At 48.5% G+C, this 14,916-nt stretch overlaps 1 protein-coding gene across 1 annotated transcript; it reads left to right on the top strand.

The window, feature by feature from the left end:
* Positions 1 to 773: 773 nt before the first annotated feature.
* Positions 774 to 14,528, top strand: SLCO4A1 (solute carrier organic anion transporter family member 4A1; the record flags this gene model as incomplete). The annotated part of the gene is made up of 11 exons (XM_084271494.1): positions 774 to 1,596; positions 2,563 to 2,653; positions 3,482 to 3,603; positions 3,888 to 3,999; positions 8,916 to 9,070; positions 10,139 to 10,334; positions 10,914 to 11,079; positions 11,694 to 11,866; positions 12,193 to 12,257; positions 12,786 to 12,934; positions 14,292 to 14,528. The coding sequence occupies 11 exons, from the start codon at positions 774 to 776 to the stop codon at positions 14,526 to 14,528; spliced, it is 2,289 nt and encodes a 762-aa protein (XP_084127620.1).
* Positions 14,529 to 14,916: the final 388 nt, after the last annotated feature.

Genomic DNA, 14,916 nt, shown 5'->3' with positions numbered 1-14,916 from the left:
ACCACTCTTGATTGCCAGCATGATCAGGTGCTGTGATGCACAGGAACCCGTTGAATGAAGGCAGTCTGCATCAGTAATCAGGCTAGAGTCAGCTGCCTCTGCCCTCCAGCTCCCTCCGAAATGGCATGTAGTCTAATTAGTTATAGAAAGGATTTTACTGAATAGTTGTAAACAGATCTGAGGGCTTGGAATAAAATCAATCTGACTGTGGAAACTTTTCAGGATAATTATAAACTGTTATTGGCAGGGTGTGAGAGAGAGCAAAGGACTTTTAACAGTGGGAAACTTGTAGCCGTGCGCACTGTTCTCTGAAGGGGGAAGGAGAAGGATAGAGGTTGTGGCTAGTGAAGTGAGAGTATCTAGCCAGGGTCTCTTGGAGAGGAAGGATAAGGGGCTTCAGCTTTAGAGGTGCTTTATTTCATTTTTTTCTTAAATGTTCTTGATTATTTTGGGATTTTTCTGTAATATTAATTGTTCCCTGATACCTGAGGTGCCTCCACCCCCATGGTGGAGGGCAGACATCTAGCACAGTGAAATGCTAAAACTTATGGGGAACAATATTGGGGGGGTTTGAGCATGGTTTTATATAAAGGCATGTGTAAAAATTCTCTTTTCACAGATCAGAATGGTCTTGGCTCAGACCTTTGCCATCTCCCTGCTGATGTAAGCACTAAAAACTGCATGTCCCGCACCGGCAGGTCCTCGCTGCCCCGTGAAGCCACCCTGGCCACCCTCCCCACCTCCACCTGCTGCTCGATTTTGCATTCCTGTTCATGGCAATGCCCCAGAACTCGACTGGAGAAAATGGCTTTTGTTTCTCTCAGACACTTGACTTCTCCTGCCCATCTGCTCCTCCCAACAAGGCCGGCCAGACCTTCGATGCCCCAAGTGAGCAGGAGACTTGTGGCCCCTTGTTGAGCAATGGCACGGCATCCTCCTGTGTGCCCAGCCCCTCTGACTCCTGCGCAGAGCCCCTCTGCTCCACCACACCGGGAGAGGAGGAGACCCAGTTCAACGAAGGGATTAAATATGTGGCTGATGGGGAGGAACTGGCGTGTGGCTGGGGCAGGTTCACCCCAAGGTGCTTACAGGCCTTTAACACATCCAAGGGCGTCTTGTTCTTCCTTTGCGTGGCCTCTTTCCTGCAAGGCATGACGGTGAATGGCTTCATCAACACGGTCATCACCTCCATCGAGCGACGCTTCGACCTCCGCAGCTACCAGAGCGGGCTGATCGCCAGCTCCTACGACATTGCAGCCTGCATCTGTTTGACTTTTGTCAGCTATTTTGGGGGGAATGGCCATAAACCACGATGGCTGGGTTGGGGTGTGCTGGTCATGGGCTTGGGTTCCTTGCTCTTCACCTTGCCCCACTTCACCACGGGACGGTACGAGGTGCGTTTGGCCACGGAGGTGGGTGAATGTGGGGGGAACCAGAGCCTACCCTGCGCCCAGGCTGTTTCCAGCCTCTCTAGCTACAGGTTCATCTTCATGCTGGGCCAGTTCCTGCATGGGATGGGAGCCACGCCGCTCTACACGCTCGGCGTCACCTATTTAGATGAAAACGTCAAGACCAACTACTCCCCTGTGTACATTGGTGAGTGGAGCCAGAGGGGCAGCTCCAACCCGTGAGCTGGGTGATGGGAGGGAGAGCCGCTCCATCCGTCTCGGCACTGGACAGTGGTGTTGAGCAGCTTCCTGATAATGGGTGAGCTGGTCATTGGAGGGACGTGGCAGCTGTTGGGGAAGCTTTGATTATTTACGGTTGGGAACAGTAAGCACAGCTGGGTGTTTTCACTCCCGCACTGCACACCCTGCAGAACAGGAGGTGCCTCCCGCTCCTGGGCCAGCTGGGGAGAGCCCTCCTGCCTTGCCCCAGCATGTGCTTGGCATCTCTGGCAAACAGCCACGAGGCCATCCCCTCTCTGTGTGAGGGGACATCACTTCTTTAGTGCTGTAGCTCAGCAGAGATGGTCCCCTGGCTGCTTGGCTGCTGCTGGTGCAAAGCACAGCCGAGCTGCACTGCAGGAAGAGGCTCAGCTCACTCCTCTGTGCTGTATTGCTGATCACTTGGCAATTGCAGAATACTAAGAGTCCTATGGGGTGAAATAGCTGAACAGGCTGGCCTTTAGCCATTGCAAAATTGAGCAGTCTGTCCATAGCATTATATCAGAAGGCTGTGCAAGGAGAGGAGGAGATCATCAGTAATGTGACAATCATTCCACAGCAGCAAACCAAATGAAGTGTTAGTGGCGCCCCATTTAGTGTAGACACTGTGTATTTTCAATGCCACTGATCATCATGCAGGCAGTCAGGATGTAGCACTGGGGTTTTCCTGAAGAAGTTTCCCTGAAGCAGAAGTGTGAGCTGAAAACATGTTAAAGCTGTCTGTCTGTGTTTCTCAGTGTCTTGGGGGTGACGTGGTAGGAGGCTGAGCATCCCAGATCCGGGAGGGATCTGTGTTGCTGTGGTAGGGTGGGGGATGCTGGGCACTGGCAGTGCTCCACAGCATCCTAGGCTGAAATGCTGCTATTTCTCTAACACGGCTTGTTTTCCCTTTCAGCTGTTTTCTACACTGCTGCAATCCTTGGGCCTGCAGCGGGTTATCTGGTAGGAGGAATGTTTCTAAATATTTATACTGAAATTGGCAGAGAGTAAGTCGCTAAAAAATAATCTCGTTCCTTTTCCTTTATGCTATTGAGTTTCCTTTGGGTTAACAAAAAGAAATGAGAGTAACCACTTGGAGAAATGAACCTGGGAGCTGGGTTGGAAATGTGCCCGTTGGTGTTTCTGGGAAGGGGGTGGGGGGTAAGGGGGGGACCAAAGCTGGAAGGGTGGCTTGCATTAGTGCTGTCACTGGAAGAAAATTGCTGACAAACCCGTCAGATTAAATCCTTCCTCACGCTGCACTGCCTGCGTTAATGAGGCTGTGAGCAGCAGGTGGATTTTTTTGAATGAGTTCCCTGATGAGGCAATGCTACCACCAGTGCTGCTCGTCCTCCCAGCCAAACGGGATGCTTGGCCCCTCCAAGCTGCGTAGTATTTGTGAACTAATTCTTATCTCTTTACAGGCTCTTTGGCAGGTGAATGGGTTAGAAATGTGGAGCGGGTTTCCAGGGGAAGGAATGGGTTATTTCCACCAGTTTTCTTGCAAAGGGTGGCTATGGGGTGGCAGTTGCATCGTAGCAAAAAGCACAAGTGAAATTTGGAGCCATTAATGTCCAAACTAGAGATTAAAGGAGAATTAAATGATGTAATTCCCTGGTCTCATTAAGTGTTGTGCTCTCCAGTAAGGCAGGTAGCACTGTGGTATGGCAGATCACCGTGGGAGTGGCCAGAGCTTGGTTTCCTTTGCTGATGTCCACCCTCGTGTCCCTCCTGATCCTTGACACCAGGTTCAGCAAGAGACGTGCCGATCTGTCCTGCTGCCTTTCAAACTGTCACCTCTCTCCTTTGTGTCCTTTCGGCTTCGTTTCTCACAGGATCAACATCTCCCCGGAGAACACGCTCTGGGTGGGGGCATGGTGGATTGGCTTCCTTGGGGCTGGAGCAGCCTCCCTCCTCATCTCCATCCCCATCCTGGGGTACCCTCAGCGTCTCCCTGGTATGTGACTTGAGGGAATTGGGGCAAGGGCTGCACAGCACTCACTTTGGGACTTGCATCCTGCATGCATGCAGCTGGGGACATGGGGGCAGAGGAAGAGCTTCCAGTGTTTAAGATTCAATTCCTACTTGAATTTACACCTGTGGCTTTCCAGCTCCCTCTTTCTTAGCTCCTCCCTTGTGGCTGTTGTGTTGTGGTTTCCCCCTGTGGATTCACTGTTCTGGTGAAGCATCCACACGCCGTGTCTCACACGCTCCTTGTTCCTCTTTGCCTCTCGTTTTCAGGATCCCAGCGGTATATTGTGATGAGGGTGTCGGAGGCTCATCAGCTAAAAGATGGGAGCCACAAAAAAGCCTCGGATCCGGACTTTGGGAAAACAGTTAAAGATCTGCCTCGGTGAGAAACCCACCCTGGGCGTGCTGTTCAGGGAGCCCTCCCCAGAATCCAGAGCAATGGGTGCAGACTGAGCTCGCTTTCCACATTGCTGGCTGAAAGGCTTTGCCCATCTTCAAACACAGTGATGATGCTGTATCTTGTAGAGAAGATTTCATAGCGCCTGGTCCTGTCAGCAACTGAAGGGGCCATGGGCAAATGGCCTGAGCTAGAAATTTAGCTGGGGATTGCATGGGAGGGCAGGGGTCAGGGACTGGTCCCAGCTCTGGTTGTCTGAAGCTCACATCCATATGTGAAGCTCCACCTTCAGTTATGTACAACATGGCAAGTTTCACTGAGTGGCTTGGTGCCAGCCTTTAGGTACTAATGGATGCACAGGCATTGCCATCTCACTCCCTCTCTCCAGCCGCATCATTTCTTCCTTTGTGTTGGGTTTGGCCTCACCTGGCCTAACTGGGTTCTGTGACAGGGCTCCTCCCCTCCATCCCCTCAGGGCTTTTCTTCCTATCCTCTGTTTTGACTTGTGTTAGATCCTCTTTTATTTTTTGTCCTTTTAATGAGAAATGAGAGGAAACAAACCCCCACCACTTACAGCTCCATCCCAATTCCAGGGATCGAGGTATCATTCGGTTCTCTTGCTCTTTCATTCTTAGTCTCCCTATATTTTATTTTTCTCTTTTACCTTTGTATCTTCCAGCCACAGTTTGCGTGTTTGTACTCCTTATCTCTCCTGCAAAGCACTGACACAGCAGTCTGCTTAATCACAGGGCGGCTGCTTGGTTCTGCCATGGGTGAGCTCACGTGCAAAGCTTGGTAGGGATTGGATTAAAGAGGTTCCTGGGTAGGAATGAGTGAGTGGGCAAAATTAAATGCAGTCTTTTGATCTGGAAACACACACTATGGATCTTTGAAATTTCTTACTTTTTTTGGTGGGGGTTTTTTTGATGTTGAGTTGTATTTATGAAGGCTGGGGGGACACACACCTCATTGCAGTCTTCAGTCCCTGAAGGGAGCAGAGAAACAGGAGGGGAATCAGCTTGTTAAAAAGGTAGATAGTGGTAGGACAAGGGGGAATGGATCAAAGCTAAAGGAGGGAAGGTTTTAATTAGATATTAGGGGGAAGATTTTACAGAGAGTGTGGTGAGGGGCTGGAACAGGCTGCCCAGAGAGGTGGTGGATGCCCCATCCCTGGGGGGTGTTCAAGGCCAGGTGTTCCTCTTGATGCATCCCAGGATCCCATTGGCTCTCTTAGCCACTTAGGACACACCATGGCCACTCTGTCATCTACCAGGACCCCCAGGTCCTTCTCCACAGAGCTCCTCTCCAGCAGGTCATCCCCCAGCCTGTACTGATTCAAGCAGTTATTTCTTCCCAGGTGCAAGGTTGCTTTTGTTGTGTTGCGTCAACGCAACTACTCACGTTGGTCTGAAATTCTTGGGAGACTTTGTAGGAAGTTTACCAGGGGTTAAGGCAGTTTTATGAAGAATATTACATTGAACAGATTTCAATACTGTTATTAAATGGCATTCTTGACTGGATGCCATTTTCCAAGGTCATGGCTTATTCTCCGCACGGAAATTAAATTCAAAACCTGCATTTAAATAATGATAAGGTTATGTCTAAACCCAACACAAACAGGGTAGCAGAGAGGGATGAAATTCAGGGGTTGATGCTTTTTTTTTCCTCATCTGGAACAAAGCTCCCACTGTTTCTCTGTGGAAGCTGTCTGACAGCAGGTATGGAGGCAGTCTTCCTCGGAGCATCTTCTTTCACCCATTGTACCTGAAGAACAGATACCAAAGGTGGACAACACGTATCAAGTAATTCAGATCAGTCCAGACCTTGGTGTGGTTTTGGTTTGAAAACAAAAACCCAACAGAGTTTCGTGTTCCCTGGTTTTGATTAATAAAAGGGAAGTGCCTTAAAGGGTTGCTATTCTGGAAACTAGCATTAAAGAGGAGACCACATCTGTGCAGCTCTTGGGGACACATGGACTAGGCTGGAGAGCGAGGCTGAAGGAGGCTGTTGCTTTTGTTTTAGTAAGGGATTGGATGCCACACATTTTCTCATGGTATAGACAGTAAGAGTCTTGCAAAGATCAGCAGAAATACCAATGAAATATTCAATCAGGACCTTTCTGAGTGAGTTTAATGAGTTGCTGTATTCACAGTGCTGCCTAAGAACAGGAGCTTACAGGAATGCAGCCCATGGAGCTTATTCCTCTGCCCTGAAGAGATGTCAGTCAATTCTTGGGTTGGAAAGGCCTGATAATACAGTGTTTTCCTTTCTCTGGTTCCATATGCTTGCTCTTGTGAAATAACCCCTGCTGTCAATGCAAAGGGATTCAAACAGAGGACATGTAGAGCTGTGCCAGGAGAGTAGTCTTTGTCCTAACATGGACCAGAATTTCTGAGGGCCACTCACTGTTCACTCAAGCCTAATCTTCAACACAAGAAGCCACAGTCAATATTTCACTCATCCCTCTTGGATTACATGGCACAGTGTGACTTTGGGTTGTCTCATGGCTTTGCTAGAGCTTCTGTGGGTTGCAAAGGGAGGTTGGTTTACACATGGATGTGCTGCCCTCTGGTCCCTTCTTGAGGGTAACAGTAGGTGTCATTTTGTGCAAGAAAAGCTAAGATTGCATGAATATCCTTCTGTTATTATTGACCCATTAGCTGGTGGCCATACTCTAAATCTTAAAGTCTGGGGTGCCCTGGGCATGCAAGCATTCCTCAGAGGAGCAGGCTCTGATTGTACCCGTGGTCCCAACTTACTCATAAGGGCCATAATGTGATGCAGAGTAACTGTATGTGCCCATATCAGTGAAGGCTTTTATAGATGGTGGATTTCTTCTCTTGGCAGCGCTGAGCTTCCTGAAATCCCTTTGGCTGCAAGAATGGAGGACAGAGAAGAGTATTCAAGGGTTAAGTGGTTTCTGGGTGTGATTAAAATCCTACTGATAGCAATAAAAAGTTCTATGTTGACTTTGCTACGGTCATAGTTCCTCATAACTATATATTCTGTATATAAATAGGTTAAATAACCTGAGTAAATCCTTACTGTTAGCTCTGAAAGGAGTTCCTGTGCCTTTTCCTACCTGCAACTCTTAACCCTTGACCAAGAGGCACAAAGTCATGCTGGTGCCAGGGTACAACTTCTCTCTTCTCTTGAACTGTAAAAAGGTGTCAGCCCCGAGGTTTACAAGGAGTATTTTTTCACTAAGATAAAGTACAGTCAAAAAGATTATTCCTTGAAAATAGGTTAGTAAATGAAACTAATCCCAATGGGTAGACAATGCTTAGTGTAAAGCCCCCTGTAATCGAGGTGTAAGACTGTGTGGCATTTCTGGCTTTTGAGCTACTTTGTTCTTCTGATATAATGAATTTCTCCACTTTCTGTGGGTGAAGTTGCATAAATGTGACGCTGAGCCTCAGCACATCTCACTCTACTACAGTGGATTTTCTCTGATTTTGTGTTTCCTCCAAAGCAGTAGGTGGCAAGTGACTGTGAGCATCCCACAGCATCCCTCTCGCTGCCGTCACTGTGGGATGACGGAGCTGTGCCAGTCTGGGATGGTCTGTGGTACTGATCTGGGCTAGGCTTGGGGAAAATCACGTGGCAGAACTTTGAGCTCGTTACAAAACACTCCCTACAAAGCAGTGTCAACCCTCTTAGTCCAATATCCGAGATAGTGAGAGATAATTGAGACCATCCCATGTGCCTGAGGGTCTTTCTGTGTCTCAGAGATGGAATTGTTGCTGGATCATCTTTCTGCATATAAATGACACATGGCAATTTTTCAGGCATATCTGGGGGCTCTCTACTAAATCCCAGTGGGACAAAAAGAAAATGTATTTGCTCAGTTTATACATTAAGCTTAAAGTAAAACTGTGCTTAGACTGTGGGAGAAAGACTGCTTTCTGTTTTCCAGTGGGATATAAGGCGTCTTGGAGGTGTTTCCTCCATATAGAAAGGCTTGCTTGGTATTTCCCCTGAGCTGCAAAACATCCATGGTTATCAGAGATTGTTATTCTCATGAGGATATATGGGTGCACATGAGGAACATGTGCATACGTGAGCGTGAACAACTTTGCTCCTTGCTCTTAGTTGAGTCATGATTCCTAAGATAACTGCCACCTGGGACTAATAAAGCCTTGAAATAATTGAGGTTTGGTGAAGAGTAGTGTCCTTTCAGTATTGCCCCATTTAGGGAACAGAAAACACTTGATCTGACCCTAAATATTGGAAAAGTACCACTGAAACCATTCCTGTAGAAGTTGTAAGCACCCTGTGTGTGAATCGTCACACGCATTCTTAGTATCCAGTTCCCATTTTAAACATGCACATGGGGAAAAAGAGACACATCTGGTGCCCTTGTAAGGGCCACAGAAGAGTACCACGTTATTCCTTCCTGGTTTAGGTGTTTTGTTGATGTTCCTCAGATTCCCTTGGTATTTGGCAGCCAGTGGGGCTATAAAAGACAGCCAGGGTCAGTTTGTGTGTTAGGTGCCTGAAGTCAGGACAGTGCCCAGTAGGAGCTGAGAGCTAGAGCAGGTTGGCACATCAGAGACATTTTCTGTATAAAGGCAGAGTTTGAAGGCAAACCTTTTGATCCCCACCTGCAACAGAGACTGTCTCCACAAAGCACCAATATCTACAGTGTGCAGGTAGACAGGCAGAGCTGTGGGTATCCTCAGCATCCTTTCTTGGCTGGCAGGGCTTAATAAGCAGAAGTGAAGAAGCTTACTGATCTGTCAAACCACAGTTAATTCCTTTTGGCTTTTTTTCTTTCAAAGGCATGCAGCATGGGGGGATGCTGCCTGGTCTTACATGTGGTTCTTCCGACTTAAGATAAGGGACAGACCTGAAATTAAAATGTCACAGTGATTCAATTGCAGTGTATTTGTCCTTCCCAGATCAGTACTGCTGCTTCTGAAGAACCCTACCTTCATCTTCCTCTGCTTAGCGGGAGCAACCGAAGCCACCCTCATTGCTGGGATGTCCACGTTTGGACCCAAGTTCCTGGAGTCTCAGTTTAGTTTAAGTGCCTCTGAAGCTGCTACCTTTTTTGGTAAGAAAACCAGGTTTTTGCAATGTTTTCCCATTTTGCTTACAAACAGAGGAGCACTGTAGCTCACATGGAATGGAGACAAACACTCTGCAGTTCATTTACAGAGCAGTCATTGTCTTTAGCTGTTAGATAGGATCGTTTCCCACCAGCACATCTGTACCAAGTGCATTTTCAGAGCTGTATCTACTGACATCAGAAAGAAATGTGCCACTTCTGTAGCCATCTGTTACCCTCTAGAGGAAGGCAAAATAATTGTAGACTGTTCTTCCCAGTGTGTTACCAGGAAACATTAACTAAATGTTTCCTCTAACGAGGGATGCCTGAACTGGGGGGATGTATTTTCTCAGCATCCTGAAACTGGGAAGATCCTCATTTAGGTGCTGCATTGTAGACTGAGGAAGTGGTGACCAACAAGTATCAATACTCATGATGTTCTCCTCAAAGAGTCTGTTTTCACAGAATTGTAGGGGTTGGAAGGCACTTCCAGAGCTCATGGGGTCCAACCCCCTGCCAGAGCAGCTCCCCAGCTCATATTGCACAGGGCGGCGTCCAGACAGGGCTGGAATCTCTCCAGAGAAGGAGACTCCACACCCCCTGGGCAGCCTGTCCCAAAGCTCTGTCACCCTCACCATGAAGTAGTTCTTCCACATATTGGTGCAGGACTCCCTGTGCTCCAACTTGAGGCCATCAACCCTTGTCCTGTCCCCGCAGACCACTGAGAAGAGGCTGGCCATTTCCCCCTGTCCCACACTTCAGATATTTATAACCATAAATATGATATATTTTGATCAGATCCCCTCTCAGTCTCTTCTCTCCAAGCTGAACAGCCCCAGTTCATTCAGCCTTTAAAATCCCTGGATAGGAAAAGCTGCCTTCCCAGGCTCCTGCCACATTAGCTGTTACGGAGGACCACATCCAGCAGCAAAGTCCCCTGAACTCCCACTAAGAAGCCACGCAGCAGCCAAAGGGTTATTCTCACACAGACACACTGCAGTTAACGTATCCAGACATGAAAACTCCTTGCTGACACTTCTAAACTTTGTTTTGTTTGTTTTTCCTCTTTTTCAGGTTATTTGGTTGTGCCAGCCGGAGGGGGAGGCACATTCCTGGGAGGATTCCTTGTGAATAAATTTAAACTCCGCTGTTCAGGAATCATCAAATTGTGTTTATTTTGCACAGTGTTGAGTCTTCTGGCTATATTCATTTTTTTTATTCACTGCCCTAACATGCCAATGGCAGGAGTAACTCAGATGTACGATGGAAGGTAATAAATAACAAGCACCCCATCAGACCTGTGCTGTGTGGCCCTGGATAGAATAGAAGGATAACTGGTGGTTGTTGTGTGTGAGTGTGGTGGTGAGGGAGGATGATGTCCAGTCAGCCTTTGGTAGATTCTTAGGGTGAGACCCAGAATATAGAGCTCTTAATTTTTGCATCAGGTTGGAGTTTATGGAAGTGGGGTCCCTCTTTAGTGAGGGAGGGGAGATCAGCCTTGCCAGTGCAGGAGATAACTCCACGCTCCAGTTGCCTTCACAGGGTCCCTCATCTCAGTTCAGTTTATCCCAGTGGATAAAAAGTGGGAATCTCTCTCCAAACTGAGGTATCTGCCTGTAAGATGGTCTCTTCAGCTCCTTTGGTAGATGTGGGAAAGGGACAGTCTCAGGCCATGAGTCCTGTTCATGGTTTAAAACTGAGTGAGATGAAACCCCTTCCCAAGCCTGGCTTTGTGCTACTTAAGGATCCAATGCATCTCCTCCCGCTCGCCCTTCTCTTGCTCTACCCATTTCCTCCTGGAAAAGGCTGTTCAGTGTCTCCCCTCTGACTGCTCCTGTGTTTCCCTTAGTGCTTTGCCTGGTGGCCACCTAAACCTGACAGCAGCCTGCAACGCAGCGTGTGGCTGTCTCCAGGAGACCTACAGCCCTGTCTGTGGGAGTGATGACATTATGTATTACTCTCCCTGCCACGCCGGGTGCAAAGAAGTGTCTGAAAACCTCAGGAATGGCAAGAAGGTATGTCCAGAAGTGCTGTGTATTAACAAGGCTCTGGCACATCATCTTTGGAATGTTTTGGCTGGCTCTGCAGAAGTCTCCACAGGTTTGAGCTTCGCAGCAAATCAGTGTAGAAGGCAGAGACAGCCTGGTGCAGGTAGAAGATGCTCTCAGGCACCACCTGGGATGAAGGCAGAAGGTACTCCCATGTCACCCTGCTTTGCTTCTCTCTATGTGCCCGACTTTGGTTTTGCCTCACCCTGGCTCAAACTGTGCCAAAATCTGTGGGGAATCACCCAGGCAGGCGACGAGCTCAGTGGGCACCCTGTTCTTGTCCCAGCACTTACCTTAAGTCACCAGTGAGCATGATGATGGAGCTTCTGTTCCTTCCAGCATGCCACTCGGAGACAGGCACAGGCTTGGGAAGGATATTGATGGCATTGAACATTCAAGGGCTGCCTCTTGCATAAAAACCTGTTTTGAAACAGAGGTGGATCAAGAATGCAGCTTTATTTCTGGTCCACTCCAACAGCAAAACTGGTTGGTTTCTGACCTTCCCGAAGTTGTGTTTTTAAAGGCCAGCTTTGACTGTCCGTGCTCTTCCTGCAGACCACCCACTGACCTTTCTTTCCCAGGTCTATTCCGAGTGTAGCTGCATTGAGAGATCCCTCCTACCTGGCCCTGGCACAGCAGAGGCAGGGAAATGCACCTCCTCTTGTGAGAAAAAGACTCTTCTCCTGTTCTTCATGTTCGTGGTGATCTTATTCACCTTCTTGAGCAGTATTCCTGCCCTGACTGCCACTCTGCGGTAAGCACGGGATCGCCTCGTCTCTGCTTTGTCCTGCTGGCTGAAGCCAAGAGGAATGTGTGGTGGGAACCTTGTTACTGGCAGCCTGGAGACACTGGGACTAATTCCTTTTGATGGCTGGCTGGGAAAGCAAACTTGAGAACTGGCAGCTCTGTCCTCCAACATAAGGCATTGATGTGTGTGTTACGGCTTATAGCAGTGGTGGGGATGCACTGGGGTGAACCTTGATCTCCGGAGGGGATGGAGGCCCCAAGCGTGAGGTTCTGGAGTGGGGAGGTGCCATGCAGCATGGCAGCTTTTTTAAACAATCTGCTTTTGTTCCCCAGGTGTGTCCCTGACAGGCAAAAGTCATTTGCACTCGGGATCCAGTGGATTGTAGTACGAACACTAGGTAAGGAACAGAGCGAATTCGGGCATCAGTTGTGGTCCGGTGGCTTTGTGGAGCATGTGCCAAGCTGTTGCCTGAGAGTAAAACACAGTGGGTTGGAAAAGAAGAGGGTAGGACACATGCTGTTGAAAGGAGGATGTTTTCTTGTTTGCTATCATTCAGAAAAACCCAGTTCCTTTTGCATGTGGTTTGCAAACTGAATGGAGGTGGAGTCAAAGGGAAACACCCAGGCTCCAAGTCCTTATTTGAAGTATAAAACAGCAGAGGTATTGAAGATCCTGTGTTTCTCTTGGCTTTTATGCAACACGTGGGTCAGGGTGGTCAAAGAGACCTGCTGGAATCTCAGATCTTGAAATTCAGCAGGTTTTGGGTGCCCTGTGTCTCTGGGCATGGCTGTAGATGTTGCATGATGAGGTTTCTTAATCATGGTAGCAGCAGAGCCCACTTGGGTTTTTTGGCAAGCACCTTGTGTTTTGCAAGACCAGTGCATGTGTGCTGTCTGTGCTGAAGGTCCACTCTCCTTTCCCACAGGAGGCATCCCTGGCCCCATCGCCTTTGGCTCCATGATTGACAAATCCTGCCTGCTCTGGCAGGACCAGTGTGGTGAGCAAGGTTCTTGCTACGTTTACCAGAACTCAGCCATGAGCCGATACACGTTCATCGCTGGACTGGTCTACAAGGTGATGCTGCCTGTTAACTTCCCTCTCTGACAGAGCAAGTGGGTCTTTAGGAGACAGTGTTTTACTCTGGGAGAGAATTTTACAAAATTGGGCTGTGCTGATCTGCCCCCCAACCCAAATTACAGCTTCACACAAGAAATATTCTCCAAGAAGGCAAAAGCTCCATTTGCCTCTCACCAGGTAATGGTGCTCCAGGCACCATCCTTCTCTTCAATTCCCATTACTTTCCAGGCTCACAGCTTCTCTCACACCATATGAAATATGTCCATTTCTTCCAACAGTTACTGAAGTGATTTTTTTTTTTCCTAGAAAAGGAGTAAAATATGTATCTGTGGTGTGTTAGAGTGAGGGATGGCATTGTGGGCAGGCTGTAAATAACCATTCCCTGATCGCTGCTATAAAGTAAGAGAGCTTAGCCCTACATTTCTTATTTATTAGCTGAAAGCCATTATTTTAACTGCTCCCAAACAAGCACTTGCCCTAGACAGTGGTGTTTAGAAGTTGCTGTGATAAACAGGCTTTCAAAAACCTTCCAGCAAATGGCTCAGGCCGTGTTGGTATGCTCCAGGTGTGGGGCTGGGACTGAACAGTTTCCAAATTCTCGCTGTCCCATTGCTACAGGACTGGCTAAATTTGGATTTTTACCCTCCTCTGGCTCTGTGTGCTGATCTGCATCACAGAATCATAGAATAGAATCATAGAATGGTCTAGGTTGGAAGGGACCCCAGGGATCAGAGAGTTCCAACCCCCCTGCCACAGGCAGGGCCACCAACCTCCAGGTCCTGGAGATACACAAGGTTGCCCAGGGCCCCAGCCAACCTGGCCTTGAACACCTCCAGGGATGGGACACCCATCACCTCTCTGGGCAGCCTGTTCCAGCCCCTCACCACTCTCTCTGTAAAAAGCATCCACATAATATCTCATCTAAACCTTCCCTTCTTCAGCTTCGCTCCATCCCCCTTGTCCTACCTGTCTCTGCCCTTTTAACAAGCTGATTCCCCTCCTGTTCCTCTGCTCCCTTCAGGGACTGGAAGGCTGCAATGAGGTCCCCCCCCAGCCTTCTCTTCTCCAGGCTGAACCAGCCCAGCTCCCCCAGCCTCTCTTCATAGGGGAGCTGCTCCAGCCCTCTGATTATCTTCCTGGCTCCTCTGACCCCTCTCCAACAGTCCCACATCTTTCTTGTATTAGGGGCCCAGTTCTAGACACATAACTGCAGATGGGGTTTCATGAGGGCAGAATAGAGAGGGGGGGCAGTCATCTCCTCCCCAACACTTGGTCAGCAATTCCCATCCCAAATGAGGGCTGGGTAGGTGGTTTTGGGGGAGCAGAGGGTAACAGGATGTCTTTGTGGCTGCAGGTGCTTGGGTCAAGCTTCTTCATAATCGCCTGTTTCCTCTACAAACCCCCGCCCGCAGAGTCGGCTCCGGGCAGCTCAGCTGCATCAGAAAATGGCAACTGTGACCTCCAGGGACAGAAACCTTCACTGCTAGCTGAAGAGGATATCACAGAATCACAGAATCATAGGGGGTGGAAAGAACCTCAAGAGATGGAGTCCAACCCTCCTGCCAAAGCAGGTTCCCTAGGACAGATATAACACTGTGTGTGTGCGAGTGACTTTCTCAGCCTGAAAAATATGATGAGAAGACGTTATGCTGTTCCTGGGGGGGGGGGGGGGGGGGTGTTAAGTTATAGTAATATAACTTTTTTAGTTCAAGATAAATAATTAACCACCAGTGTGCTTGCAGTTTTCTTAACAGCAGAAGCACACTTAAAATTGAGCGCTGATGCCATACACAGTTACCCACATTAATTTAAAGAAAGGGCTACCCTAGCTTTCTTCTGTCTGACAAGCAAGGACCACATTCTCCACTCGTGGAAATAAGCACCAGTAACTCCAATGGAGCATGTGGGGTCAAACCACCAGAGGATCTGGGTCCTGGTATCTCAGTTGTAAAGCCAACAGTAGCAAAACTTTTGTTGAG

This window comes from Gallinula chloropus (genome assembly GCF_964237585.1).
Source record: "Gallinula chloropus genome assembly, chromosome: 16".
NCBI lineage: Eukaryota > Metazoa > Chordata > Aves > Gruiformes > Rallidae > Gallinula > Gallinula chloropus.
Note: the sequence above shows the minus strand (reverse complement) of the source record. Positions and strands in the feature narration are given on the sequence as shown.